The 25,770-nt window shown below is 40.7% G+C and overlaps 1 protein-coding gene across 1 annotated transcript; it reads right to left on the reverse strand.

The window, feature by feature from the left end:
* LOC104676549 (protein SET-like) lies at nt 1–20,821 on the reverse strand. Its single transcript, XM_010381397.2, has 3 exons — nt 20,674–20,821; nt 13,828–13,888; nt 1–442 (listed from the first exon to the last, which is right to left on the reverse strand). The coding sequence occupies exons 1-3, from the start codon at nt 20,819–20,821 to the stop codon at nt 1–3; spliced, it is 651 nt and encodes a 216-aa protein (XP_010379699.2).
* Between the last annotated feature and the right edge of the window lie 4,949 nt (nt 20,822–25,770).

The raw sequence follows: 25,770 nt of genomic DNA on the forward strand, positions 1-25,770 counted from the left end.
TTAGTTATCTTCTCCTTCATCCTCCTCTTCTTCCTTTCCTTCATCATCATCATCTTCACCTTCATCCTCACCCCTTTCTTCATCAATATCTTCTAATCCTTCCTCGTCTTCATCATCATCATCTTCTGCTCCTTCTTCTTCGTCATCCATATCAGGAACCAAGTAGTACAGTAATGGTTTTGGCCAAATACCATCTTCAATGACCTCTCCTAACCCATCAGCACTTGTATCAGAATGGTCAATAAACCAGGTAAAGAAGCTCTCTGGTTCTTCATGCTGCCTCTTTCTGCTGTCTTTCTTCTGCATTTGACTTGAATGTTTCATCAAATCCTTTTCAGATTTCCATTTGATTGCAGTGGAATTTGAAGATAGATCACCATTCTCATTCAGATGAAATTCTTTGGAGAGAACTTTATTTTCAAAGTAAGGATTTTCATCCACCCTGAATGTGCCCGATCAAGTGTGATCTCAGAAGCTAAGCAGGGTCAGGCCTGGTTAGTACTTGGGTGGAATTAGGATATTCTTTTTTTTTTTTTTTTTTTTTTGAGGCGGAGTCTCGCTCTGTCGCCCGGACTGGAGTGCAGTGGCCGGATCTCAGCTCACTGCAAGCTCCGCCTCCCGGGTTTACGCCATTCTCCTGCCTCAGCCTCCCGAGTAGCTGGGACTACAGGCGCCCACCACCTCGCCCGAATATTCTTAATAAGAGGTATAGCCCAAGCAAAGGTAAAAATATAGTACAATCGTGCTTGTGTATGGGCTCCTCATGGAAACCTGCTCTGCTAGAATTAGGAGAGTGGGGAGGGATGGAAGCTAATATTTGTTGTGCTCCTACTTGTGCTAGGTGCTTGCAGCTCATATGTTTTGGGGTGTCTGCTCTCCTGCAGGCCCTCTCTCTAGGAATCATCCCCATACAGGGCTGAAAGGTTGGGCCTGTAGCCATGTTTGTGCCATTTGTCCAGTCTCACATCCTGGTCACGAATCACTGGACCATGGGTGAACACTGGATCAAGCTCAGTTGATCCAGTTCTTCTCCCAGAAACATGGCACTAGGACACAGAAAAACTAACCCAGTGGACTTCCTGTGGAAAGGCTGGAGTGTAGAAAAGTCCAGAGTGGGAAATAGTGAGAGGTAGAAGGGAACCGAAGAAAGCTGAGATCAGTCCGCACAGCGTAGAGAAGGGAAAATGTACACAGAGAAATACACAGGATGTTGTAAGAAAGATTCAGTAGCTCCTGGGAGATGGCACATGTGCCTGGATTCCAACAATTTGGTTCCTGGTTTCTCTCCTGAGGATGCTATATTTCATTTCTTATTCCTTGATTTCAGTTGAATTAGTTTAAGTGCTTTCCTGTTCCTTACGATAAAAATAGCCTTGGCCAAGACAGTTTGTTCACATTTTTTCAGATTATCCTCTTAACAATTCATTGAAATAGATATCACTTCCACATTATTAATATGGATATCAAGGCTTAGAGCGGCAATGTGACCTGCCTATATGCATTCGGTTGATAATGGTTGAGCTAAGAGTGAAACCCAGGCCTGCCTGGCTCTAAACACCTTACACTTCTCCCTAAGGGACCTTGGCCAGTGTTTGAATCAACAGTTGATCCCAAAACACTTTGTCTGTAACTGCACAAGACACCCTCACTTCTGATGCTGTGTCTATTCAGGGCCAATTTGTTAACTTTTAGTCATTCTGAGATTCTCCTGTGGAGGTTCAAGCCCAGAAAGCTTATTTAATACATTAATTCAGAATTTGTAAGAAGTCAGATGCTGTATTCGTGGCTCTTACTGAGTCAAATTCAATGCAATCCTATCCTTAAAAAATACCCAGATTCTAGTGAATAAAGAGAAACTGGTCAAAATTAGTAGAATTTTTCCAAATCAAGAAAATTAAGAATGTCTTTAATTTGGGGGCCAGCTAAGTAATTTATTCATCCTAAACAATACTCACTGAATGGTTGATATGCCTCTTATATTTTAATAACCCATTACAAATATACCTTCTTTGCGCAATCTATATTCTAGTCATAGTCAATTCTTACAGTCCTTTCAAATGCCATGCTACTAGAACCTGTATGCCATAATATGTGTAAAAATTCATTTCCCTTCCCCTATGTGTCTGGAAAACTTCCACTCTATAGTATTCAACTGAAGGTGTCGCCTCCTCCACAAAACTGTCCACTAACTCTTAGCCTCATGAGGTTAGTAATCTTTCCACTATGGCCCCAGGAAACCCCTGACCTTAACTCTCATCACTACATTGTAATTGTCTCTTTGCAGTTGAAGTGACATGTTCTTCTCACTCTCATGCCAGGCCACTCTCTTTCCTTTCTAATTTCCACTTCCTCCTCATCTCTCATCTAGTAGGAGATGAATTGCTAATCTAATGAACTTGAGATATTGATTAGACTACATTTCATTAGTGAGTAAAGTTGCCATGGTCAAGACCACTCTATCCTTCCTGTAGAAACTCAGGACTTTCCTACCCTTCCCCCACCATCAAAGAAGGTCTGGGATGTGACTCATGCAACCCCCCTTTCCTTCTATTTCTCTTCTGTACAGTTGGTAAAGTAAGAGATCATGTAGCCATGTGTGTGATGGAGGTGAGGCAGCTCTACCCCACAGGCCCAGCCATTCTCCCCACACCTTTGTGCCAGCATCTTCACCTGTGCATGCCTAGGTAAGTCAGGTGCGTTACATACTACCAGCTATGCTATCTTTTTGGAGGGAAAGAAATGGGAAACCCTACTTCAGTTTCCCAGCTGAAGTCAAGTGGTCCAGCTCTGGGTACCAGGGATGAGGTCATGAGTGGTGATGAGGTCATTGAGTACCTGCCCATCCACTAACAAAGTGGAACTTGCTTTTCATTTAGATCTGTTTCCTTGTAAACAGACTGTTGTAGTCAGCATTCTGGGCTAGGAGACTCGGAGCAGAGTTTGGCACTCAAACTCCATCCCACAACCCCCATTACACACTTTTTAGTGAAATATTCTAACCCAGTGGGTTTTGACCCTGGCTATACATTAAAATCACCTTCTATACCAGAAATCCAAATGACTCTAACACGTGGCTAAATTTGAGAGCCCTTGCAAAGGAGAGCTTCACAGTCTCCCCCATCCCACCCTAACCGAGGGCATGAGTTCTGCTATAAGGTGGTGGAAGGAAGCTTCAGGCATCAGTAGATTTGACTAGAGCTCAGAGTGAACTTGAGTTCAGCTCTCTGTGCCATAGACCCATCATCTATAAAATAAGAGGATTCACTGAGAACTCTTGACATTTTGGGAGTCATAGACACCTTTGAAATTTTCGTGAAAGCTATGTGCATCTCCTCAAAAAAATGAACATTTGCCCTTATTCAGACATTCACATTCAGCTTCTGGGATGCTTGGATGCTCTGACACCCTGGCCTACAGGATCACTGAGATTCTGTCCAGCTTTCAGGTCCAAAGGCCAATCTCTGTAATGTGCTAGAGAGGACCATTGGGCGGGCCAGGCTTCATTCCTTTTTCAATATTGTTCAAAATACACGTGCTTTGGACACCAGCACCAGCAAGATGCACATGCTGTGAGAAGCAGGGGGCATCTGATAACTGAGGGAACAGTTATCAGGGAGTGATTTATTAGTAAAATATTTATGGAGATGTTCAAGGCACCAGGCTCTAGGGATACCATTGTGAGAAAAAACACACACACACAAACCCCACATTCATGATAAGGATATATTCTGATGGAGGTTTTTAGCTTTCATATCACACTTAGTACAGGACATATGTTCACTGAGTGGAATTCACCCATTCTACTTAAAAATCTCTCTGTCTCCCTCTGTCTCTTTCTTTTTCTAATGGCCAAAAGTGCATCGTTGACTTTTTAAAAGACAATGCAGAATTTCCTTTGAAATTGGGCAAAAGACCCTGACCCTTGGTCTGCTCTGACCCTCCATTTCCTGTGTCCTTCCACCCAGAGCAAGGACTCTTTGAGGCTAAGGACATGTCCACTTGGGGCCTGCACTCCACCCTTTCACACCATGCTCTTGTCATCCGTGACCCCGTATTCCCTGCCCAAATGTCCCTGAATCTGTTCCTAGAGCTTGTGCAGGCTGCTTCTTCAGATGTCTCTTCCCCAGGCTGGGTCACACTGCTGGTTTATGTGTCCCTGGACCCAAGGGGTGGCCACAGGGCAGCAGTTTGCTGGGGATGTGAAGGGGCTTGCACATGCAGGATGGCATATCCACACAAATGCAAGTGAGGCCCATTGCAGAGAGCCAGAACTGGGAAGAGAGGGCCATGGGCTGGGGCTAGGGAACTGCCTTTCTCCAGGCCATCATTTTACAGCTCTGAAACTGAGAATTCTAAATTCAAACTTGGCCTTCCAGGGTATTATAAAAGTATATTTGTCTAAGTAGGTGGATAAAGACATATTTTAGTGAACAGTCTCTTAGCCTGAATGATAACTTTAAAGTATTTTTATAGATGGTATTTGGGCCTCCGTTTGTACACTTGTTCCAGGCTCCACAAATAATTGCGGGAGAGTCTAAGGTAGTAGGATTATGGTATGGACCCACCCAAGTTGCTTTGGCTCCTGACAGCTTTCCTTCATAGTTTCTTATAACAACCAAAGTAATAATAGCTAATTTTTTAAAAATAAAACTCTTATTGAAGTATAATATACATATATTAAAATGCATAATCATAGAATAAATACATCCATGTAACAGCCAACTGGATCAAAACAGAACATTGCCAGCATCTCTTACACACCCTTACAATAATCACTCCCTCCCTCCATCCTTCTCAAAGGTGACAAGTATCCCATATTAATTTGCCTATTTTTGAACTTTACATAAATGTAGTCACATCATATATATTCTTTTGCATCTGGCTTCTTTCCCTCAATATTATGTTTATGATTATCTGTTTTATTGCATGTAGAAATAGTTCATTCACTTTCATTGCTATATAGTGTTCTATTGAATCAATTTACCATTTTTCATTTACTTATTTGGTTGCTGATATATGTTTGGATTGTTCTCATTTGCTACTAAGAATGATGCTGCTATGTTTATTCTTGTACCTGTCTTTTGGTGTCCATATACTTTCCTTTATGCTGAGTATATATTCCTAGAAGTGAGACTGCAGGATTTTAGGGTGTGTGACTACATTCAGCTTTACAGTACTGCAAAAAGTTTTCCCAAGAGGTTGTATAGAAAGACTTTTAAATTTTCTTTTATAGATAGAATGCTTTTCTGATTTCTCATTCTCTCATGTGTCAGTTTTGTTAAGGTTTGATTTCCTAGGGATTTATTCATTTTCTTTAAATTTTCAAATTTAAAAATAGACTTATGTTGTTTCTAACAGTTTCTAATTTATTCTTAATACCCATAGGACCTATAATATTTCCTTTTTATTTCTAAAATCTGTGTCTTTTTTTATTTTCCTGTTTTTATTCTTCTTTTGCAAGTGATTTATTGATGTTATGAGTCATTTCAAAAAATAACTTTTGGTTTTGTTGATTTTCTTTATTGTACATTTGTTTTCAATGTTATTAATTTCTACTTTTATATATATTACCTTTTTCCTTCTACCTTCTATAGGTTTTACTTGCTGGGTATTTTTCTAATTTCCTAAGAGATACTTAAATAATTGAGTTGCAGCCTTTCTTCTTTTCCAACATATGCATTTTAAACTATACATATTCTTTAAGCACTGCTTTAACTGTGACCACAGGTTTTGATATGTCATATTTTCATAACCATTCCATTCTAAAAACTTTCTGATTTCCAATGTGATTTTATTGTTGATTATTTGGAAGTATATTGCTTAATTTCCAAATATTTAGAGACACTGTAGTGGCCCATCGTTATTTATTTCAAGCTCAATTCCACTGTGGTCAGAAAACATGTTTATTGCAATCCCTTAAAACGTGTTGAGATTTCCTTTAAGGCCCAGTACATGGTCAATTTTGGTAAATGTCCATGTGCACTTGGAAACAGTCTGTATTCTGCAGTTGTCAGGTGTAGCGCTCTATATATATCAACTAGGCCATGTTTTATAATCATGCTGACTTTTTGCCTGCTTGTTCTATCAGTTACTGAGAAAGATATGTTAAAATCTCCAACTATGCTTCTGGATTTGTCTGTTTCTCTTTTTAACTCTGTCTTTATTGCTTCATATATTTTGAGGTGTTGTTAATAGGTTCATATAAACTTAGAATATTTCCACTTTCCTGTGGATTGACCTTTTAATCATCTTAAAACACTTCTCTTTATCTCATAATTCTTCTTGCCTTAAAGTCTACTTTATCTGATGTCAATATAACTATACAGCTTTCTTTCGGTTGGCATTACGTGATATGCTTTCTTTTATCCTATTACTTTCAATTTTCTGTATCTTAGTATTTAAAGTGTATGTTGTAAAAAGAATATGGTTTTATTTCATTTTTTATCCAGTTTGACAATCTTTGGCTTTAAATTGGAGTATTAGGTCTTTTTGCAAATCATGGAATTATCTGCATATTTGGGTTAATTTTGTTATTTTGCTAATTGTTTTCTCTTTATTTCATCTGTTCTATGTTCTCTTTTGTACATTTTTTGCCTTATTTTGGATTAATTATGTATTTTAATAATTCCATCTACCATGAACAAGGTTTTACCTATTGTTATTATTCTTTTCAGTGATTGCCCTGAAGACAACTGCACAGATAGACTCAGCCAAGCCTAATATCAGTGAATAAAATTTGCCAATTCCTGGACAACTCAAGGAACATGAATACTTCATTTACCACCCTCATATGTTTTAATTCTAAAAATATTTTAAACCACATAGATATTAATATAGCTGTTTTATATTCAATATTAATGTGGATATACCCACATATTTATGCTTTCCATTAATCTTTGTTCTTTCCTGTATTTCCATGCTTTCACAGTGTATCATTTACTTTCAGCCTCAAGAACTCCCTTTAGTATTTTTTTAGGAAGCATCTGCTGATTATGAATTCTCTCATATTTTACTTGTCTGTAAATGTCTTCATTTTACTTTTATTTTAAAGGTTATTGTCAGTGGATACAGAAATGTGAGTCATAACTACTACCTTTCATCACTTTAAAGATATCACTCACTTATCGTCTTCCTTTCTTTGTGTGTGTGTGTGACAGAGTCCCATTCCATCATCCAGGCTGGAGTGCAGTGGCATGCTCTTAGGTCGCTGCAACCTCTGCCTCCCAGGTTCAAGAGATTATCCTGCCTCACCCTCCCGAGTAGCTGGGATTACAGGCACCTGCTACCACACCTGGCTAATCTTTGTATTTTCAGTAGAGACAGGATTTCACCATGTTGACCAGGCTGGTCTCAGACTCCTGGCATCAGATGATCCACTCACCTCGCCCTCCCAAAGTGATGGGATTACAGCCATAAGCAACCCCACACGGCCACCTAGTTATAGTTAAACCCCTATTTTTTTAATCATATCAAATTAGTATTTCTTCTTTAAAGGTAATATGTATTGTTTTCAGTTGACTTTAAGATGATATGTTCTTATTTGATTTTTGAGTAGTTTCACTACCATGTACCTATGTGTGATTTCTGTTCCATTAATTCTCTTTGGAGTTCATAAAACTTCTTGAATCTGTGATGCAGATCAGTTTTGGAAATTTTTCCGCCTCTATCTCTTCATATATCATTTCTCCCCCATTCTATTGATCTGTTTTGGAGAAACAGATCAGTTTGGGAAAATTTTCAGCCTCTATCTCTTCATACATTATTTCTTCCCATTCTATTCCTCTTTTTCTTCTGGGGCTCCAACTACTTATTTGTTCAAACTTTCACTCTGTCCCACATGTTTCTTAGGTCCTTGTCCATATTTTCCATTCTTTTGTCACTCCATGCTTTAGTCCAGATGTTTTCTTCTGACAAATTATTCAGTTCACTAATCCTATCTCAGCTCTTTCTAATCTAATGATAACTTCGTATGTCAAGTTTTTTATTTTGGATATTATATTTTTCAGTTCTGGAATTTTCATATGATCATTTTCAATAGTTCTATATTCCATGCTGAAAATTACCATACCACCATCTAATTTCTTTAATACACTTATGACAGTTATTTTAAAGTCTATTTTAACTCCAGTATCTTTATTTTTCTATCGGTTTCTTTATACTGTCTGGCTTTCTCTTCCTCATGGTTGTTGGACATTTTGTCTTATCTGCAGGTGAATCTGGTAATTTTAGATTTAATATGAGACATTATACATCAGGCTGTTGATTATGTTATCTTCCTCCAAAGATTATTAACTTTTGCTTCTGGCAAGTAACTAGGTAAAGGCAGATTGACTCACCTTAATTAAGTCAATGAATGAACAGATTCAAAACTGGGCATTAGTCTTTATGAGGGTTGTTGCATTTCTAGTTAATCCATATTTCTAGATTATAACCCTTGAAAGTTCCACCTGAAAACACTGAGTAAACGTGATGATTCCTTTTTCTTGACCCTAAACTCCAATTTTTGTCTCCTTTAGCTCCATAAGTGTGCCAATAGAGATGCTCAACTCTTCACCTTTCAATCTTTTCTGTCCAGATTCTGGGTATCTAAGGTAATCCTTGTCAACTAGCAGATGCCTTGTGGGGAAAAGCAACACAGAATGTCAGGTTCACAGCTCTTTGCTTCCTTCCCCTCTCTCTGTGATCTTAGGCTCTTAAGTCCTCTCAGCCTTGGCAGTTCTCCAATGTCTTTAAAATTATTTTTATTTTTTATTTTTATTTTTTATTTTTGTTTTTGAGATGGAGTCTTGCTCTGTCACCAAGGTTGGAGTGCAGTGGCAGAATCTTAGCTCACTGCATACTCCATCTCCCGGGTTCAAGTGATTCTCCTGCCTCATCCTCCCTAATAGCTGGGATTACAGGTGTGCGCCACCATACCCAGCTAATTTTTATATTTATAGTAGAGACAGGGTTTCACCATTTTGGTCAGGCTGGTCTCGAACTACTGACCTCAAGTGATCCATCTGCCTCGGCCTCCCAAAATGCTGGGATTACAGGCTTGAACCACTGAGCCTGGCCTAAAATTACGTTTAAAAATTTCATACAGCTTTTCTATTTGTCCTTAGTGGGAAAGTTGGTCTGAAGTAAGATAGCTATTATGAAAGTTTTGATAGCTAACATTTATGAAGAGATTAATATGTTTCAGGCACATTTGGCACACTTTACGTATATATACTCACTTTACAACAATTCTAAGATGTAAGTTCTCTTATTTTCCCTGCTTTACAGAGAGAAGAAATGGATCATAGAGTGATGAGTAGTTTGTCCAAGGTCATGTAGTGTAAGTGATACATCCAGAATTTGAAGCCAGGCAACCAGGGTTTAGGACCCTACACTTAGCCATAGAGATCTAAACCTCTTAATTCTCAGCTGTCCTGTATGCATTTGGGATCATGAGGTATACCTAATGCCTCATATTAAATACGCATTTTACTTGAATGAATTTGAGTGGGTTTCTGTTACCTGCTCTCAGATGATTTCTGACCAAGCTCTTTGGACAAGTTGCCTCTCCCACCAAAATGCTTCTTTAGAACAAAAGTGCATATTACTAATATCCTTTCCTCAAATGGGTCTTATTTATCTTCCCAGAGCTTCTCATTTGTTATTATTCTCATGATCTCATTTACTTTCCTCGTTTTTAAAAGGGCACTCACTGGGTAATTCCCTCACACCCATGGTTCCAGCAAACCCGTCTATGAGAGGTAAAGGATGTATTCAAGCTAAAAGTAGGCAGCCTCAGTGAAGGAACAAAGTCCTCCAGCAAGGTTAAAATTCCACCAGGCTTGTGTTTCAAGACCCAAAGCACAGCTTGAACAGGAGAGGTAATTGAGCCAGCTGCTGAGAGGCAGCAGTCATGTCCCCCCAACTCATTAATCTGCCTCCCTCTGCTATGAAAGGGACCCAGGGCCTCGATTTTAGCAGCGTGAGGAAACACGCCATTTTCATGCATGGTTCCGTAAAAACTGCCTCCTGGAGCTCTTATCTTAAAAAAAAATAAAGAAAAATACTCAAGAGAACAGTCTTTTGCAGCTTCACATCGCTTTTTATTTAGCAATCTTACTTTATAAAATTCAACCAGCTGTTTATTTTTTCCACTACTGGCCAAACATGTTACCCAGTGGTGGTTTATTTGGGGTCCATTTTGGCCCACACCATGGTCTAGAGTTGGGGGAAGTTCAAAGGAGGGTGCTTGTCTTGGGGGGAATTGGAAGTAAGAAAAAAACAGTCTTTTCAGGGAAAATGGCCCTTCAATCATGATGGAAACATTTCCTCTTTATCAGGACAGAATGGGGAAAAGGATAATAGAAATTCATCTTATCCAGTGGATATGCTGTTGCCTGGCATTCAGAGAGAAATCTAAAAACTTAGTAAGAGCACCAAAAAGGGGTTAGGTTGCTCATCTCAGAGGATTCCAACAGGAACTCCCACCTCCTACATTAAGATAATGATGATGATCATGATCATGGTCATAATCATGATCATGATGATGGTTCATTTTATTGGCTATCATGTGTGAGATGAATTATATACCTTATCTCTGAGCAACATGAAAGGTAGTTATTTGTATCCTATTTTACAGATGGGAAAATGAGGTTAGAAAAGTTGTATAATTTGCCTACAGTTTCTCCGCAAATGGTGAAGTTGGGATTCTACCCTAAAGCCCTTGCTCTCCTCAAAACACCACCTTATCTTCTGACTTCTCTGTATTGTCACACCAAAATGATAACGATTTTTTTTTTTTTTTTTTAGATAGAGTCTTGCTCTGTCGCCCAGGCTGGAGTGCAGTGGCATGATCTCGGCTCACTGCAACCTCTGCCTCCCAGGTTCAAGCGATTCTCGTGCCTCAGCCTCCCAAGTAGTTAGAACTACAGTGCCACCATGCCTGGCTAACTTTTTGTATTTTTTAATACAGACGGGGTTTCACTATGTTAGCCAAGATGGTCTCCATCTCCTGACCTTGTGATCTGCCCGCCTCAGCCTCCCAAAGTGCTGGGATTATAGGTGTGAGCCACCACGCCCGGCCAGTAATGAGTATTTTAAAATAAGGTCAAATCAATGTTGTGACAGAATAACTACTCTCCCACAAAGAAATAAAAAATACTGCAAAACCATTAAAGATTATTTTACAGTAATGAGTGGGAAAGTTCCTAGCTCCAGGAAAAGACAACTAACACTGAACAAAGGTTCCAAATATCCAGCCTTCTAAATAGACCCACAAACAACTGAGTCAGACATTCACCCAGGACTTCTTAAAAGCTGCAGAACTGGTTCTTTATCAAGAGGAAAGAGGTTGTGGGAAGTCTGGGTAATTAGTCACAGGCCTAATGGGTCCTGCCGTATTTGGGGTCTGAGCCTCTTCCTTCTACAGTGGATGGGAGGGGTGCTTCTCCACCTCCTAGCACAATAGTTCTCAAATATTTTAGTCATAAGACCCTTTTACATGTTTAAAAATTACTGACAGCTCTAGGGAGCTTTTGTTTACAGCACCTGTGAACGTTCACAATATTAGAAATTAAAACTAGAACTTTAAAAATATTTACTAATTTATTTAAAAATAATAAAAATAAACCCATTACATGTTAACATAAATAAGATTTTAATGTAAATAACTGTATTTTCCAAACAAAAAATTAATGAGAATAGCAGCATTGTTTTACAGTGTTAAAAACCTCTTTACTGGTGAAACCCCGCCTCTACTCAAAATACAAAACTTAGCTGGGCATGGTGGCATGCACCTGTAATCCCAGCTAGTTGGGAGGCTGAGGCAGGAGAATCGCTTGAACTCAGGAAGCAGAGGTTGCAGTAAGCCAAGATGGCACCTTTGCACTCCAGCCTGGGCAGCAAGAGTTAAACTCCGTCTCAAAAAAACAAAACAAAAAACAAAAACAAAAAAACCCTACTGTCCAGTTTCATCCCAAATTGCTAGATTCTTATATCTGCTTCTTCATTTTATCTGTTTGTATTTACTTTGATTGAAGAATATGAAAAACACTGACCTTGCACAAATATGCAATTGGAAAAAAATGAATATTTTAATAGCTGTTAATGTAGCTGTGGATATTCTTCTCTGATATTACACAAAAACTTAACAAATAGTTATTTCTTAAGCATTACAATGTAGAATCTGAAACCATGTTAATCATTTCTGGTCTTTGCTATTCATATGTTGAAATCCATTGGTCTTTCTTGTACTCAGAATGGATCTTTTTACCCATTTTTTAAACATCATCCATTGGTAATTGGAAATATTAGTTATTTGAGTTATGCAGATTTTTTAAATTGATACATTTCATTACACTAGTCAGAAACCATACTCTTTGTCATCTATGATGTCATTAGAAAAGTGTTAAGTATGGGAAGCTATCAGGCTTATGGTTGCAGATGCAAATTTTGAAAAATTCTAACTTCTGCTTGAAAACCCATTGTTTTTTCAAGTGACAACAATACTGTCAGTTACTTTTTTGGAAGTGACAGGCTCTCTTTGTACACTTTCAAGGAAATAGCTGCTAAACTCTCAAGTTGATAGAGCAATAATTTGTTTTTTTTTGATATTGTTTCAAGTAAAAATAGTTTCCATGAAACAAGGGGCCAGTTCAGCTTACAACTCAGTTGCAAAGTGTTTTTTTCTTAGGACCGCCATCATACTTTTGCATGCAGTAGAAGTACCGTATGTATATTTCCCATTCCATCACAAGGAATATTGTTATTAGGATGTATACATCCAGGCACAGTGATTCACACCTGTAATCCCAGCACTTTAGGAGGCCAAGGTGGACAGATCATGAGGTCAAGAGATCGAGACCATCGTGGCCAACATGGTGAAACCCATCTCTATTAAAAATTTAAAAATTAGTTGGGCATGGTGGTGCACGCTGTAGTTCCAGCTACTCAGGAGGCTGAGGCGGGAGAATTGCTTGAACCCGGAAGGTGGAGGTTGTAGTGAGCTGGGATCGCACCACTGCACTCCAGCCTGGCGACAGAGTGATACTCCGTCAAAATATATGTATGTATGTATGTATGTATGTGTGTGTGTGTGTGTGTATATATATATATATATATATATATATATATATATATATATATCTTGAAGGGTTGAGATTTACAAAATTTAATAATTTTTACTGCTTCATCAAAGCATTCTTTTTTTTTTTTTGAGACGGACTCTTTGTCACCCAGGCTGGAGTGCAGTGACACAATCTTGGTTCACTGCAACCTCCACCTCCTGGGTTCAAGTGATTCTCCTGCCTCAGCCTTTCTACTAGCTGGGATTATAGACACCTGTCACCACACCCAGCTTATTTTTGTTTTTTAATAGAGGTGGGGTTTCTGCCATGTTGACCAGGCTGGTCTCAAACTCCTGACCTCAGGTGATCTGCCCACCTCAGCCTCCCAAAGTTCTGGGATTACAGCCATGAGCATTCTTAATGGAAACTGGAATTCTTTTTTCCTACTGGTGAGTGTGTGGTGGTGAAGAGTATATTTGGGTACCACTGCCTTCATTCATGCTGAGCTGCTAGCAGTTTCATCTACCATTATTGTACCATTAGTGCAAAAGTCAACACAGTCAGAAAGGCAAATGTTTTATTATGAAAATGATTTTAAGCTTGTGAATCCCCTGAAAGGGTCTTGAAGACCCCCAGGAGTCCATGACCACACTATAAGAATAGCTGTCCCATCAAATTGAAGGAAGATGAAGCTTCAAGAAAATCACTGAGGGGGTTGCTTGCAAGAAGTGGAGATTGGCACCCTCCCTGGATGCTTGTGAAACTTCCGAGTCAGTAGGCAAACCCTGGGCTGCCATCATAGGTGAAGGGATTCTTGGAAGAACTTGGCATGCCTATCCTGGAATCTGGGGGGGACCACAACATAGGATTGTGCATTTTTACTGTTCATTAAGATGGCTGGCTGAGGGCAAGAATAGGGGCTGAGGAACAAGGGAAAAGGGTAATTTGTCCATTCAGATGAGGTGCTCTTTTACAGCCTGCACAAGGCATAATGTGTATCAGTGGCAGCTCCAGGTTGGGAGCATGCATGCACCCAAGGACTTCCTACCTGGAGATTTCTAAAATCATGAGGCTAGCTGGAGTAGCCCTCAGTAGTATGGAGAGATGGGATGGGACTGTGGATAATGTGTGTCTTGGTCCTCTGAGACTGCCGTAACAAAAATACCATAGACTGGGTGGTTTATAAACAACAGAAATCTATTCCTCGTGGTTCTGGAGGCTGGGAAGTCCAAGATCACGGCAGATGTGGTGTCTTGTGCAGGTCTGCTTCCTGGATCATAGATGGCTGTCTTCTCACTGGGTCTTCATGTGGTGGAAGGGGCAAGACAGTTCTGTGGGGCCTTTTTTATAAGGGTACAAATTCCATTCATAATCACTTAGGAAAGGCCCCACCTCATTATACCACCACATTGGGGATTAGGACTTCAACAAAGGATTTTTGGGGGATGCAAGCATTCCATCTATTGCCTTGTGCCTAGGAAGAAAATGAGGCATCTTCTACCCAGCCTAGTTCCCCACAGCCGTTTGAGAATGTTAAAGAGGATGTCAGAGGTTCTCAGGGCTTCATGCAAGGTAGCAGAGTGCTAAAGGAAGGGGCAGGGGACAGAAAGATGTCCAAAGCTGATAAGAGGATGGATCCCCCACAAGGTAAAGGATCATTGAGAGAGATTAGAGGGGTCAGGGACATCTGGGGCAGCAGGCGCCAGGATGAGGCTCAATATTACCTCTAGAAAACCATGCATGTCATCAACACAGAGAGGACCACATCAAACAGAGCAGACCAAGGGCATCTCCTCACCCTCTGCCAGCAAATAACTCATCTCTTCTTCCTAACTCTCAATTGCCAGCAAGGATAGACCCAGGTAGGGGAGGGGAAAGGAAGTGAGCTAGTACTGCTTATGTCCTCCCCTGTTTTCCCCATTCCCACCATACAATGCTTTTCCCCATTCCCACCATACAATACCCAGAGACAGAAGAAGGAAGAGCAGCAGTTCACAATCCCCTTATTCAAGTTGGGACAGCCTGAGAGTTTGAAATGGACATTCAGAACCATAGTCTTAAACTAGACCGAATTGAGTTTCAATTGCCTGATGTGTCAAGAAAATAATTGGATCAGTTTATGTTCTTGATAAGGTATCTGCTACACTGTGAGGAAGATTTAATACAATATAACTAGAGGTAGTGAATGAAATAAATGGAATTGTTATGTGTTTATTCCCCCAAAGAGCTGAGGCCACAAATCAATCACGTTTAAACAACTAAAACTGGCTGTAAGGCACAATGACCAAGATTCCTTTCAGCCACCTCCCTAAAGTATCCATGGAAGTAAAAATAAGTGTTGTCTGTTTTTCTGCCCATCATTGGCTAGAAAACTCCATGGAGTAATGAAGGGAGCATTGGGTAGAGTGAAGATACACAGCTTCTATCGTCCCAGAAACCTCTATCCATTGTCACTGTATCTCCATCCCATCTGACACCAGTGGACTGCTAATTGCATTACTTTGCTTGTCCTCTGGCCACAAAGGTGGACATGTAGTTAAGGCTTGGCCAAACATGACTCCCCATCTCCTTGCTTACAATAATTAGTGTATTGGGCAGACTAAGACCAAAGCAGGCCAATCAGACTGCCATCAAGTGAATTAATCTATGGTTGCTAGGGCGGGAAGTTGTTTTCTGTTTTTTTCTGAAATCATGGTGCTGTAAGGATGAACTAAGCCTCTTGCTGGTAAGGATCCTCTTTAGTGGATAAAGGTGAAGAGCTGAGAAGAAAATAGGGCTGAGGGGTAGAAAGAGAGACCGATGGTGATGTTGTCATTGGACCCTCTGGGTCCACGTTGGACTGAAACTCTGAAAGATGCCCCTTGGACTTCCAAGTTCTGGGCCTATTGCTCTTTTGTCAAATTTTTTTCTGAGACAGGATCTTGCTCTGTCATCCAGGCTGGAGTGCAGTGGCATGATCATGGCTTACTGCAGCTTTGACCTCCGGAGCTCAAGTGACCCTCCCTCCTCAGCCTCCCAGGTAGCTGGGACTACAGCTTCATGCCACTACACTTGGCTAATTAAAAAAAAATTTATAGAGACGGAGTCTCCCTATGTTGCTCAGGCTGATCTCAAACTCCTGGGCTGAAGCAATCCTTTTGCCTTGGCCTCCAGCAGTCTTCCTGCCTTGCCCTCCCAAAGTGCTGGGATTATAGGCATGAGCCCCTGTGCCTGACCTTTTGATTAAGATAAGAAAACTTGAGGTTTTATTGTTCTTTATGACCAAAAACAGTGTGAATACACTGGACTCTAGATTCAGCTATTTCAGTTACATAGGAGTGTGGGCAACTTATTAAACTTTATTAATTTTTAAATTTATTTATTAATTCACTTATCCAATAAACATTTATTGAACATATACTAAGTAAACTCAGCACCAAAGATGAAAGATGAAACTATTTGATTCCTGTCTTTAAGGAGCTCACAGTCTTTGGAGAGAAAAAAAATGACCACAAAACAAGGAAATATTGTTTTAAAATTCAAGGTGAGTACAGAGAAAGCATATAAACATAAGTCTGTCTGGAAATTTCAGGCAAGGCTTTGAGTTTGAGACTTGCTGCCAGAGAGGCAAGGGCATTCCAGATAGAGAAGAGCACCTGCAAGGCATGCAGGAGACGGGTGGGCATAGGATAGCTCTAGCATAGTGTGGGAGACAGGGAGAGGCAGACCGTAAGTCAAGAGAGGTGAATAGGGTCAGATCAGAAACTATATTATGCAAAAAGGTTTTGCCTAAGGCATGGAGAGCCACTGAAGGATTTGCAGTAGGAGAGAAAGGTTGGATAGGATTTGAAAGATTAAAAAACCCAAACAAACAACACAATTCCAGATGATTGAAACAGGGCAAGATTGGAGACAAAGAGAACTAAGAGATCAAATGGTGGTAAGAGTAGGAGACTGAGGAAGGTGGCTGTTGAAATCGTTTGTGTGAGATGCTGCGTGGTCGGGCTAGGTCATATATCTAAGTGGTGAGCAGATATTCTAATTGAGTAGCCAGAACATGTTGGCTCTTTGGATGTGGATAAGCAGGGAGAGGATTATATGTTACTTAATGGGTTTATGATAAGAATAGTTCTTACATTTCTGAGATTCTTAACCTTTTGGGAGTCATAGATCCCTTTGAGAATTTTATGAAAGCATAAAATTGTCTTCTCATAAATATGTCTTCCCATAAATATAAACATATATAAATATGTCTTCTCATAAATATAAGCATGCATAATAATAATAGCTACCATTTGCTAAACACTATGTTCCAATTACTGTTCTAGATACTTTACTTATTTAATTGTCACAGCAAACCTATGATTTGGTACTATTTTTTATCCCCATTTTATGGTTAATAAACTTGGAGAGGTGAAATAATTTGCCCAAGTCACACAGTAAACAGCAGGCCAGAAGTTGAACCAGGTTGTCCAACTCAAGCTCTGTGATTTAATGACTATGTTTCACCAGCCCTCATACACAGGCACCTGTATTAGTCCATTTTCACACTGCTGGTAAAGACATACCCGAGATAAAGACATATCCAAGACTGGGCAATTTACAAAAGAAAGAGGTTTAATGGGCTTACAGTTCCATGTAGCTGGGGAGGTCTCACAATCACAGCAGAAGGCAAGGAGGAGCAAGTCTTGTCTTACATGGATGACAGCAGGCAGAGAGAGCTTGTGCAGGGAAACTCCGTTTTTAAAACCATCAGATCTCATGAGACTCATTCACTATCATGAGAACAGCACAGGAAAGACCTGCCCCCATAATTCAGTCACCTCCCACTGGGTTCCTCCCACTACACGTGGGAATTATGGGAGTTAAAATTCAAGATGAGATTTGGGTCGGAACACAGCCAAACCATATCAGTACCTATGCTGTGCCTACAGTTTAGGAAGTCAGAGATTCCTCCACCCAAAGTCCATCCACTGCCCCTTAAAAGTCCAGATCTGGCAGTAAGAACACCTGCTATAAATGAAAGCCATTGGTCAACTCTAGGGAGTGAGATCAGTGTAAGGGATTCCCATCAATGATTTTGAGTACCCTCAAACCTGCCTTCCATCACTGTGGTTGAAAGAGACCAGCTTTCTGGCCTAACCCAGTGATATTATGTCTCTCCCTAAAGGAGCATTTGAAAACTTTTTTTGTTAGATTCCTCATGAAATGTTAATAATAGATACACTGTTTATCAGTTTATGTTCTCTCTCTGTATGTGTGTGTGTGTATGCTTTATACATAAAAAATAAGGTTTTTTCAGTCTCTCCTCCCACTTAAAGTCAATTTTTCCTGGGTGGGAGTGTCATGTTACCATTGAGATACACACTCTAACCCTAACCATCTATCTATTAAAATTGTTTTCAATAACTCTGTGTCTTAGCCTACTAGAAAGAGACTTACCTCGCTTGATGGCTTGAAGAAGCTGCTCTGCTGTGAGAGGACTTATGGAGACTGCCTTTTGGTAAGAAAAACCTGCAGGCAGTCTCAGAACTGACAGTAATTCCCAGCCAATAGCCAGCAAGAGAACAGGACCTCAGTTCTACAATCCCAGGGAAATGGATTCTGCCACCAACCCGAGGGAAGAAAGGAGGAAAGGGTAGGGAATAGGGAGAAGGGAAGGAAGGGAAGGAGAAAAGGAGGAAGAAAAGAGAAGAAAAAAAAGAAAGAAGTAAAATTGAAGGGGAAACTAGATTGGATGTTAACTAATATGTATTGTAGAGAAATAGAAAATTGCCATTTTGCAACAAACTTTGAGGAGATGCCAAAATCACTGAGTGAAAAGTTATTGAGAAACTGGTTATTTATACCATCTCAAAGGATAACTCCATGAATTATTTAGTAATTACAAAAGGTTAAAAGGAACCTCTACAATGGGAAAATCTGGCACTATCACCTTAATCAAGTGATCAGAATTACCATCACTAATAATGAAAAAAACAGATATTCTGTGTCTACAGAAGTGATGTTCTGGAGACATCATCGTTTATGCAGTATTCCTGTCTTTTACGTCAGAATCTAATCATAAGGAAACAATCAGACCATTCTGCAGAACAACTGTCCTGGGCTCCAAAACCTCTCAATGCCATGAAAGACCAAATAAGAAGGAGAAATAAAAAGTAGCACCTTTCTGGATTAAAGGAGACACAATGGACATACAAACATAGCAACTAAAAGCAATAAAACAATGGGTGATCGTGGTTTGAATCCTGGATCAATTAAAAAAAAAAACCTATTAAAGACATTTTGGGGCATCTTCAGGAAATTTGAATTTTTGTTACTATGCAACATCATTGCAGCAATATTAATGGCTCAAGTGTGATACCTGCGGGAGAATGTCCTCATTCTTAGGAGATTCATGCTAAGTAGTTAGAAGCAAAGCGTTGTGGTATTTGCAACTTCTTTTCAAATGATTCCGTCAAAAGAATGTGTGTGTGTGTGTGTGTGTGTGTGTGTGTGTGTACACATGTGGAAAAAAGCAAATGTAGCAACAATTGATAGGTGTGATGGTTAGTATTAAGTGTCAGCTTGATTGGATTGAAGGATGCAAAGTATTATTTCTGATGTGTCTGTGAGGATGTTGCCAGAGGAGATTAACATTTGAGTCAGTGGACTGGGAAAGGAAGACCTACCCTTAATGTGGGTGGGCATCATCCAATCGGCTGCCAGCAAGGCTAAAAAAGGCAGACGGTAGAAGGTGAAGTAAGCTGGCTTGCTGAGCCTTCAGATTTTCATCTTCCTCCCATGCTGTATGCTTCCTGCCCTTAGACATCAGACTCCACATTCTTCGGCCTTTGGACCCTTAGACTCAACCAGTGGTTCGCCTTTAGCCACAGATTGAAGGCGGCACTGTTGGCTTCCCTACTCTTGAGGCTTTGGGACTCAGATTGAGCCACTACTGACTTCCTTGCTCCTCGGCTTACAGAAGTCGTGGGACTTTGCCTTGTGGTCATGTGACCCAATTCTCCCTAATAAACTCCCTTTGATAAATACATCTCTCCTATTAGTTCTGTCCCTCTGGAGAGCCCTGACTAATATAATAGTTTAGGTGAAGGGCGAAGTTCGTTGTACTGTTCTTTAAATTTTCTATAGTTTTGAATTTTTTCAAAATAAAATTTGGATACAAACAAAACGGTTTCCAAATGACACGACCGCTCATATTTGTGAATCCCAGAGGCTTCCAGTGATAAGCATGTCACTTCACACACATTATCTCAGCTAATGCTCACCAAATTTAGAAGTTGTGGAATGAATAAATTCATCATTTATCAGGTACTTGCATGAATGATGAATGAATTATTATGCTAATTTTCTAGCTGTAGAAAACTGAGGCTCAGTGATGCCAACATTTCTAAGGTCTCACTGTTAAAAAGCGGCCAAACCTCCCCCAACATGGCCCCATGACTCCTCCCCAACAGACAAACTTCCCACACAGACCAGACTCCACCAGTTGGTCATGGGTGCATATGAGATGCCCTGTACAGAAGTTGGTGCTCCTGGAAGTTTCTAGAAATCAACAGGGAGCAGCAATTACAGGCTGCTTTTGAAACATGTTGACTGCCTGGGAAGCCCTGTCATCCATTCTTTGGGCTTATTTGCACCTTCCAGTTACTGTTAACATCTTTTGCCCCTTTGCGGTAATTGAGATTGTAAATCTTAAGAAGCATAGCCTTTTGTACATGTAATAAACGATTTTGTTGCCGGTTACTGCTACCCAAAGCAGTCCAGAAATTTTCTCCAATGGACTGTAGCAAGGGCATACCTGCACTACTCTGTAGGTTGCCAAAGGTATCCTTTAAACATTTTAATCTCACTGAATGTTTGAATAAACTAAGGCCAAGTAGGTAAAGTGACTTGGCCAAGTCGATGTAATAAACTTGGTAACAAATACCATTTCCCAGAACTGTGGGCCATAGTTCCACTAGACTCTTGCTTCTCAACTGGTAGACAGAAGGAACACCAAGGAGGCTTGTTAAAAATACAGACTCCCAGTCCCCGTTCTTGGAAATTGTGATTCAGTAGCTCTTGACAAGGCCTGGGAATCTGCATTTTGAAAAAATGCCCCAGGTGAATGTAATGTTGGAACTTACCAGACTCCACTTTGAGAAACATCACTCTAAACTCTCCACTCCATGCTGACAAGGAGCAGGTCTTCTCATATCTGTTTCTCCAGTGACTCATAGAGTGCCTGGCACATGGCAAGTGCCTATGGCATTTCAACAAATATTTGTCGAGTTCCTGTGAGATGGCAGGTTCTATTCCAGGTATTTGGGATATGTCAGTGGAGAGACAAAGATAGAAAAACTCTTGCCCTCAAGGAGCTTAAATTCCAGCAAAATGTAGAGAACAACAAACCAAAAATGTTTAAATAAATTAATATGTTATGTTAGAAAATGATAAGAATGTTGGGGAAAAGAATAGCAGGGGAAGGATCAGGAGTTTGGATCAGTGCTGTTTACAGTTCCGTTTGGTGGTTTTGGTGAAGGTGGGGTTCATAGAGAAGATGACCTTTGAGCAGTGGCCTGAGGGAAAGGCGGAATGGACCATGCAGGCTTCCAAGGGGAAAGTGTTCTAAGCAGAGGGATCAATGAGTGCAAAGACCCTAAGAATGGAGCGTGCCTCATGTGTTCAAAACAGCGAGGAGGCCTGTGTGGCTGGAACGGAAAGAGGCAGGAAGGAGGTAGTTGGAGGTAAGGTCAGAGAGGTTGTTAGCTGTGGGTGAGAGGGTGGGGAGCGTTGGTGATGGGGAGCGGAGAGGTCATGAAATACCTTTAGGTTTCTATGATGACTTTGGCTTTTACTCCAAACGAAATAGGAGCCATTGCAAGGTTTCAGGTAGAAAAGTGATGTAATCAGATTTACATTTTAGAAGGATGCTTCTAGCTCTAGCATTAGTGTGGCAAGGGAGTAAGCTTGAAAAGCAGTGAGGAAGATATTTTAATATTCAGGCCAGAGACGATCATGGCATGAACCATGATAACAGTAAAAGAATGGTAAAGGCTTGGAGGGTTCTGGGCTTATTTTGGAGAGGAAGTAGCAGGGTTTCCTGGTGGACTCGATGTGGAGTAGAGAGAGGGAAGTCAAGGATGACTCCATGTTTTCTGGCCTGAGCAACTGGAAGGACTGAGTTTTCATTCACTGAGATGGAGAAAAATGCAGGCAGGGTGGGTGTAGGGGAGACCCACAAGTCAGCTCAGGACATATGAAGATCAGGGTATCTATTGAACATCCAAGTGTAGGTAGTTGGCTATATGAGCGGGTACCAAAGAGAGCTCTAAGCTGGAGATATGTACTTGGGAGTCATTGGCATAGAGTTGGTCTTTAAAGCTATGAGACAGGACAAGGTCACTTCAGAAGCAAATGTAGAGAGAGAAGAGGACCAATGGCTGAGGCCTTCCTTATGTCAAATAAAAAAGGAGGAACCAACAAAGGAGACTGAAAGGGCAGAAGGGAAATCAGAAGAGCATGGCATCTGAGAAGCCAAGGGAAGAAATTCTTTCAAGGGGAAGAGAGACTGGAATGCAGCGTCAACTGTGTCAGATGCTGCATTCTAGTCAAGTGAGATAGACTTTGCACTGAGAATGGACCATTGGCTTTAGGAATGTGGAGGTCACTGGTAACCTTGAGAAGAGCAGTTCGGCGGCAGAGTAAGGCCAAAGGCTGACCAGAGTAGAGAGTGACACAGATTACTACAGCAAATATAAATAGCTCTTTGGAGGGGTCTGTTAGTTTTCTATTGCTGTATAACAAGTTAGCACAAACTTAGTGGCTTAAAATACATGCAGTTATCATCCTACATTTTCCATGGGTTGGGAGTCTGGGCAGGGGTTAGCTGGGTCCTCTGCTTGGGGTGCCACCAGGTGAAATCAATGTGTCTGCTAGGGTGGATTCTCATCTGAGGCTCAGAGTTCTCTTCCAAGCCCACTCAGTTGTTGGCACAGTTAAGGTCCTTGCAGCAGTTATTTTTTTGCAGACTGGCAGCCAGCGGTCACTTTCAGCTCCTAGAGGTGACCCTCAGACTTTGCCATGTACCCCCCTTCATAGACCCTCTCACAGACTAGCTGTTTGCTTGGTATTGGCCAAAAAGAAAGCATCTCTAACACTTCATCTTCTCATAAAGGGCTCACCTGATTAGGTCAGGCCCACCCAGGATTATCTTGCTTTTGATAAACTCAAAGTTAGCTGATTAGTAACCCAATCAGAAGTGTAGTATTTCATCTGATTCACTGGCCCCTCCCATACTCAAGGAGAGGGGACTATACAAGGTGTGTACATGGCAAGTGGGAGAAATCCTGGGGCTTAGAATTCTGCCTGCCACAAGGGTTTTTGGGGCTAGGAAAATGGGGTGGTAGAGTCTGGGAGTGGTGCCTCACACCTGTGATCCTAGCACTTTGGGAAGCCGAGATGGGTGGATCACCTGAGGTCAGGAGTTTGAGACCAGCCTGGTTAACATGGTGAAACCCCACCTCTACTAAAAATACAAAAATTAACCGAGTGTGGTGGCAGATGCCTGTAATCCCAGCTGCTTGGGAGACTGAGGCAAGAGAATCACTTGAACCCAGGAGGTGGAGGCTGCAGTGAGCGGAGATCATGCCACTGCACTCCAGCCTGGTAGACACAACGAAACTCTCTCTCAAAATAAACAGGAAAAGGAAAAAAAAGAAAATGGGGTAGTAAGGGCAAATGGGTGTGGTAGGTGTCTCCAAGATGCCCCCAATGATCCCTGCCTCCTGCTATTCATGCTTTCCCTTGAGTGTAAGTTCACTAATTTTTTTTGCTATAATTTAAAAAAATATAAAATATGCTTAACAAAAAAAAAAATTTACCATTTTAACAAGTTTTAAGTATGCAGTTCAGTTGTATTAACTACATTTGCCTTGTTATGCAACCATCACCACTATACATCCCTTAAACTTTTTCATTTTCCCAAGCTGAAACTCTGTTCCTATTAAACAATAACTCCCCATTTCTCCCCCCAGTCCCTGGGAACCACCCTTCTACTTTTTTTCTGTCTCTGAATTTATTCCAGATGGCTACAAGTAGAATCATACAATATTCCTCTTTTTGTGCGTGGTTTATTTCACTTAGTATAATGTCTTCAAGGGTCATCCATGTTGTAGCATATGTCAGAATTTCATTCCTTTTTATGGCTGAATAATATTCCAGTGTATCTATATACTATATTTTGTTTATCCATTCATCTTTCAATGAACACTTCAGTTGTTTGTACCTGTTGGCTATTGTGGATGCTATTATGAAAATGAGTATACAGATATCTGTTCGAGTTCCTGCTTTCAGTTTTTTTGTGTGTATACTCAGAAGTAGAATTGCTGGGATATGTGGTAATGTTTTGAAGACCCACAGTACTATTTTCCACTGTACCATTTTACATTCCCAGCAGCAGTGCACAAGGGTTCCAATTTCTCCTAGCCTGACTTACTTCTAATAAATAGAATGAGACAGAAGTGATGAGATCGGACAGGTTGTCAAAAAGCTTATCTTGGGTACTCTCTTGGTTTGCTGGCTCTGAAGGAAGCAAACTGCCAGGTTGTGAACTGCCCAGTGGAGAAGCTCAAGTGGCAAGGAACTAATGTTTCTAGCCAATAGCCACCAAGCACCTGACCCCTCCCCACAGCTGTGTGTGTGTGTGTGTGTGCGCGCACGCTTAGAAGTGAATCATCTCCCCATCAAGCCTTGAGATAACTGCAGCCCTAGTTGACATCCTTGTGAGAGACATTGAACCAGGGCTTGAGCTGCTAAATTTTGGGTATACATAGCATAGATAACTAATACAGTGGGGCTGGATAAAAACTTATTAAGAAGAAAGAAAAAAAACAGGTTTGTTTGCTGCTGTCAATGATCTTGTAGAGGAAAAATTCCAGGAGAGAGAGGAGAGAATTGCTGAGGGGATACCCTTTGGTAGGCAAGAGGGGATAAGATCTGGCAAATGAGAAGAGGGATTGACTTTAGATAGAAGCAGAAGCTTATCTACACAGTGAGAGAGTGGATTCACCGGAGAAATCCATATGAATTGAAGTCTGGTCAGGAATTTAAAGTAACACCAGCAGGAAGTGGTGTGATTTTTCTCTAGCCACTTTCAGCTGCACAGGTTTGAGTATAGAGTAGGTAGGACTGCATTTAACCAGGGCTTTGTTTTGCCAAGAGAGGATGGTAAAGCCAGAGGGGGACAAAGGAGTTGGAGATAATTTACAAGGCAGTTATTTTAATGGTTGGCCATGAATAGCGACATGGTAGGATTGAGCAACTGGGGGTCCCAGTTAGGACAAAAGATTGTCGGAGTTGGGGTACTTGAGAGCACAGTGTTTAGCAGGTGGACACAAGAAATCAAGATTAGTGATGGGGTGAAGTTGTAGGGTGTGGCCATGGGACAGAGTGACTGAGAGAAGGTAGAGGAGAAGGTCGTTAAAGGAAAGAAGTTCAAGGAACCAAAACACCAGTGTGTCAGGTGCTGTGGAGGGATCATCTTTAATATCATCACTATAGAGTTCACCTATATTGAAATTACAACATTGAGGGTTAGTAGGAATAAATGCATACATTAATAAGTAAAGAGGCTATTGAACATGTGTGTCATATCTGTGAAGCCATTTTTTAAAATCTAGGACCAAAATAGCAAAAAATAAATCTTGATCATGGCAAACATGTGTTTACTCCTTATTTTCTGCTAGGCACTATTTTAAGTGCTCTA

This window comes from Rhinopithecus roxellana, chromosome 10 (genome assembly GCF_007565055.1).
Source record: "Rhinopithecus roxellana isolate Shanxi Qingling chromosome 10, ASM756505v1, whole genome shotgun sequence".
In the NCBI taxonomy this organism is placed as follows: Eukaryota; Metazoa; Chordata; class Mammalia; order Primates; family Cercopithecidae; genus Rhinopithecus; species Rhinopithecus roxellana.

Excerpts from the sequence above, each read along its gene's own strand:
- LOC104676549 (XM_010381397.2), bottom strand. The coding sequence starts at position 20,821 with ATGCCCTTGCTACAGTCCATTGGAGAAAATTTCTGGACTGCTTTGGGT. Across the intron at positions 13,889-20,673 it reads AGGGGCAAAAGATGTTAACA|ATTCCAGGATAGGCATGCCA; the intron begins GTAACTGGAAGG and ends GGTCCCCCCCAG. Across the intron at positions 443-13,827 it reads ACCTATGATGGCAGCCCAGG|GGTGGATGAAAATCCTTACT; the intron begins GTTTGCCTACTG and ends GGGCACATTCAG.